General features: G+C 39.1%; 1 protein-coding gene across 1 annotated transcript in view; it reads left to right on the top strand.

Moving 5' to 3' along the window:
* Nucleotides 1-3,455: 3,455 nt before the first annotated feature.
* Nucleotides 3,456-5,184, top strand: part of LOC107088737 (tubulin alpha chain-like) — a 21,478-nt gene continuing 19,749 nt past the window's right edge. The window contains exons 1-3 of the mRNA XM_015381092.1: nucleotides 3,456-3,613; nucleotides 4,571-4,793; nucleotides 4,879-5,027. Coding sequence (XP_015236578.1) covers nucleotides 3,611-3,613; nucleotides 4,571-4,793; nucleotides 4,879-5,027 — 375 coding nt within the window. The 5' untranslated portion in view covers nucleotides 3,456-3,610. The remainder of the gene's footprint in view (nucleotides 3,614-4,570; nucleotides 4,794-4,878; nucleotides 5,028-5,184) is intronic.

Here is a 5,184-nt window from a genome sequence, read left to right as displayed (position 1 = left end):
CTAATCACAACAGCAGGTGCAGCTTTTAGCCAATCATAGCAGCAGTCGCAGCTTTTAGCCAATCACAACAGCAGTCGCAGCTTTAAGCCAAACACAGTAACAGTCGCAGCTTTTAGCCAATCACAATAGCAGGTGCAGCTTTTAGCCAATCATAGCAGCAGTCGCAGCTTTTATCCAATCACAACAACAGTCGCAGCTTTTAGCCAATCACAGCAGCAGTAGCAGCTTTTAGCTAATCACAACAGCAGGTGCAGCTTTTGGCTAATCCCAGCAGCTATCATATTCTTGTATTGTTTCACAACTAGCTAAATTAACTGATAAAAATCCGGTAAGCATCTTTCCTGTCCACAAAGGCACAAATCACGCCCTCTTTACCAGTTTAAAAATAAAAACACACATAGCTTCAGCATCCCACTACTTGGTGACATCATACATGTCACTTCATTTCATTAGTTCTAAACATTTCTGGATTCAAGGCTAATGAATCTACTGGGTTCTGACAAAATGTATTTTTGTGTTTTGTAAACACACGATTCTTGAGGCAAATCACCTTCCCTGCAAGGTAATCAGGTTACAGCAGCAAAGGGTGTAACTTGTGTTTTGTTTTATTAACATTTAATAGGATAGATTAACACAAAGTAGTTTATAATGGAGTAATACTTCATAGAATCACCTTTTACTTCAGTTGGAGTTGTAAGGGGCATGTCTCCACCTGCTTTGTAACTCGGAGATTTCTGCCCATTCTGCTTTGCAAACTAACTAAAGCTTATAAAGACTGAATAAGGATTAACAATGAAAAAAACATGTTCTTTTTTGTTTTGCAAACTCATCTTTGGTTTCAGTCTGGGCTTTGGTTAGAGCATTCAAAAGTATTAATGTGTGCTGGTCTAAACCATTCCGCTATAGCTCTGGCTGTATTTTCAGGGCCATTTTCGTACTTGTAGGTGAACCAACAACCCAAACTCAAGTCTTTTGTAGGCTTATTTTTGGATTTTTCTTAATCTTTTTTTCCTTAAGTCTTTCCTTTTTATTCTAAAGTGAAGACTATGTTAGTGTCATGTAACAACTTGTTCCATGCAATGTTGTCTGAGTACCTGATAAACCTTCTGACAAATATAAAAGCAGGGTTGGTATTGCTTCCTTTCAACAACATCTTGCCACTTTTCAATTAAGATTTGTGGAGCGGAAAGCTATTGTCCCGTTAATCTATTTTTTTAACACTAGCTGTGAATTTCTGCTCCTCTAGAGTTTAGAGCCCTTAGTTCCCAAACATCTAGGCTGGGACTTTCCAATGCCCTTCATTTGTCATTATAGAAGGTAATGGCATTCTAAGTGCTAGACAACAAGGATCAAGATAATATTCAGATAAGCCAAAACAAATGTGCAAAAAACAAACAAAAAAAAAACATTTTCAGAACATCTTTGCTGTTTGGGACTGATTGGAGGTAAAGAGAGAATCTGATAAATGACCTCAGTTCTTGTGCCGACGTCATCATAGCCAAAACATATAAGCTAATTTTATCTGCTTTTAAAAACTCAGCATTTTGTTGTAGTAACAATAAAAAGATTGTTGTGTTTCTTTACAAAAAAATCTTTTTATTGTTAGTAATTTAAATCCCTTTATGGTCCCACAATGGGTAAATTTACTCTCTGCGTTTGACCCATCCCCTTGGGGAGCAGTGGGCTGCCCTTGTGTGGTGCCCGGCGAGCAGTGTGGGGTTAAGAGTGGAGGCTGTGGGGATCGGACCGGGTCCTTGCAACCTTCTCAGAGCACAAGTGCACTGCTCTAACCACTAGGCCAACAGTAGACATTTCACATCAAATGCAGGATTGTTCTTTTTGTATGAGGAATAGCATGACTCTATACAATGTTGACATGGAGATCATTTTGTTGTTAGCAACTAAGGGTCTTCACAGTGTGTTGGACTAAAATAGTTTATGGCTGTTGTCTCTGAAAGGTAAAGGTTTAGGGATAATAAAAAACACTTAACCCAAAAAGAAAGACCTGCTTTGTCTCATCCATCTTTAAGTCACAGCACACCAACCTCACAGGGAGTGGAAAAGGGCGTTTCCCTTTCAGAGACAAGAAATGGAGATGGGAGAAAGAGTAAGATCACATCCCCCCTGGTGCACACGGCACATCCTCCTAGTGCTGCCGCAGTTTAAGCTGGGTCACGTGTCAGTCAGATAAAGGCGCTCTCTGTGTGTGGTTACCAGGCTGTTTCCAGGCAACTCCTTTATTCAGCTAGTAAGAGCCGTTAAATCTTAGGAGCAGGGATGGAGGGGGAAGGGTTGGGCATCTGCAGCTCTCTGTGGCCTACATCCCCCATGTAAGACAGGCCAGTTTGACCTCTTAACTTAATAAGACTGTAGATTTGAGCCAAATGACAGGAAATACAAACAGATAAAGGCCACACCCGTCATTTCATAGCAAGGAATTTTTAATGCATGCAAGTAAAACAACAGGATGTAAACATGCATTATAAGCTGTATATTAACTGTATGTCAGGTCACATAAGCTGAAAATGCTTTAGATTAACTTATGCTTTGCTTTTCTTTTTAAGGTTCATCAAATTCTGAAATATCATTATGAAGTGCAGAAGATTTGAAAATTAGTGTATAAATTCTCGAGGCAATTTTCGAGAAAATAAAATGAATAAGAATGTGAAAAAAAACATAAACAATCTCAAATTCTGATTACTCTTTTGGAGCTGAATTCATGGCCTAAAATTTGTATTTTGAAGATATTTTTCTGTTTTTAAATTACATGAAAACCAAAAGGGACACAGTAAGTAATTGTAGACATGACATGTTCTCAGTGGGAATTTGTATTTTCTAGGATGCAATTATTCTCTAGACTTTTGGAGCAGAAATCACTTTACCATGATTTGAAAAGAGAACTGCACATATTGTCTCTATTCTTTACTACTGATATTACTGATATACTATATTTGAATTCTTTGGACCATGTGGTATCATGAACATTGTAAAATATATCTGAAAATTAAACGTTTTTATTAGAAAGTGTAAGAAATGACCTGTTTTAATGTTTGACTTCTGTTGATATCTAATTATTGAGGCTACAACTTTGACTAAATGCTTTTTGATACAATTCACTCTATTTCATTTTTAAATTTTGATATGGATCTATATATATGGATATATTTATTATATATGGCTATATTTGGATTTTATTGATTATAGACAACACAGAATGAGTTTCAATGCTCTTCTTCAACCTGCCCATAATTTTGTTTTTAGCATTATTGAAAAATTACGCAGCATTTTCCATTCAGGCAGAAACGCCATGATTCTTGCAGTTTAATAACGGGAGCGGTGGCTCCCAGCTGGGTGGGGTTGATGGGCGGAGACTAAGCTAGATTTCTAAATCCTCCAATAGAAATCCGGGAAATCATTCAGAGCGTTAGAGTGACAGCAACTCGGCCAATAGGAGCGCAGAAGCTGCCGGCGCCAAGCCTTCCTCGCATATAAAGCTCCCGCATCAGCATGTACGCCATTATCTCTTACATCGACCCCATAACTGTCGAATTGTAAGACTCCTTCTCCGAGGAGACTCTTCCACCCTCTCTCACAACTTCAGCTAAACAACATGGTAAGAACCTTCAAGCAGCTTTGGAAAAACGAAATAAATTAGTGTTCTTAGATGGTTTATTTATTGATAACTTGAGTTAAAAAGTAAATAAATGGTGGATGAATGAAGTTTTTAGGCAAACTGTATTTTATTTTTTTTTTTTATTTAAATTTTTTTTTTTTTACACAAACGCTTCAGAAATCCTGCAAAATGTAATTTAAAATGTCATATTTGATCAAATGAGAGGTTCTGGCGCGGTTCGGATGGAGACGTGGCGGGCAGTCTGAACAAAGAGCCCCCCCTCCCACTCCCCTCCTCGATGGGCAATGCTAAGATCGGAGGTTTTATCGTCCCCTTTAGCGCGACTAAAACCCCTTTAGTCGCCATCCTATGGTGACAGCTGGAGGCTGTGACCGTAATTCAATGGCAGAGAACACGACCCACTCCCAGTGATACCTTATCCGGAGGGAAACTGGATCAAATGCACCATCAGCATGGCGCTGGCCATTAAAAATGCAAGCTAGTAACGGACACTAATGACTGTTTGCTCACCGGACGAACAGAGCGCGGGGAGCGCTGCGGTTTTTAATAGACTTTACTAGTATATGCATGAAGCATCTCTGATACCGTTAGAAGACTAGATTTATTTGTTTAAAAAAAATGTAAGGGCTCAAAGAAACGTCACCGTTTTCCCTAGTGAAGGGCCGTTGCGTAGCAACGCAGTTGAGACACAACTGCAGTGCGCAAGAAGAAAACTCAACAGATGACCTGAACCAAAGAAAAGTTTGATATGTAGTCCACATGTCAGAGATGCGTCTATTTATCTTATTGGATTTGTGTGCTCTTTTGTGATATTATAAAAAAAAAAATATATATATATATATATATATATATATAATTATGTTTGTTATTAATGTGGAACATATGGTATCCGAGTTTTTATTTTTCTCCACTTTTAAAATATTTTTTCTTCTGTAGCGTGAGTGCATCTCCATCCACGTCGGTCAGGCTGGTGTCCAGATTGGCAATGCCTGCTGGGAGCTCTACTGTCTGGAGCATGGGATCCAGCCGGACGGACAGATGCCCAGTGACAAGACTATTGGTGGGGGAGATGATTCCTTCAACACCTTCTTCAGCGAGACTGGAGCAGGGAAGCACGTTCCCAGAGCCGTTTTTGTAGATTTGGAACCCACTGTCATTGGTAAGCTAAAAAAAAAAGGTGTAAATATCATATAATATCTGTTAACCTAAAGTTAAGTTCAGTGCTTATTATTTTTCCTGCTTAGATGAGGTTCGCACTGGGACCTACCGCCAGCTGTTCCACCCTGAGCAGCTGATCACTGGGAAGGAAGATGCTGCCAATAACTACGCCAGAGGACACTACACCATCGGCAAAGAGATCATTGACCTGGTTTTGGACAGAATCCGTAAACTGGTGGGTAAATTTGGAAAGATACCTGAGAAACTTGTTTTCATAATATTCCTGTTTGAAGAAAATGTATAAAGAGATACTCTAACCATTCTGCTTGGAGCAGAAATGGGATTTGCTGGAGAACATGGCATGATTGTAATTAAGAATTTGTGGAGGTTTT

This window comes from Cyprinodon variegatus, unplaced genomic scaffold (assembly GCF_000732505.1).
Source record: "Cyprinodon variegatus isolate N-32 unplaced genomic scaffold, C_variegatus-1.0 Scaffold228, whole genome shotgun sequence".
Classification (NCBI taxonomy): domain Eukaryota; kingdom Metazoa; phylum Chordata; class Actinopteri; order Cyprinodontiformes; family Cyprinodontidae; genus Cyprinodon; species Cyprinodon variegatus.
This window is presented reverse-complemented; position numbering and strand designations above follow the sequence as displayed.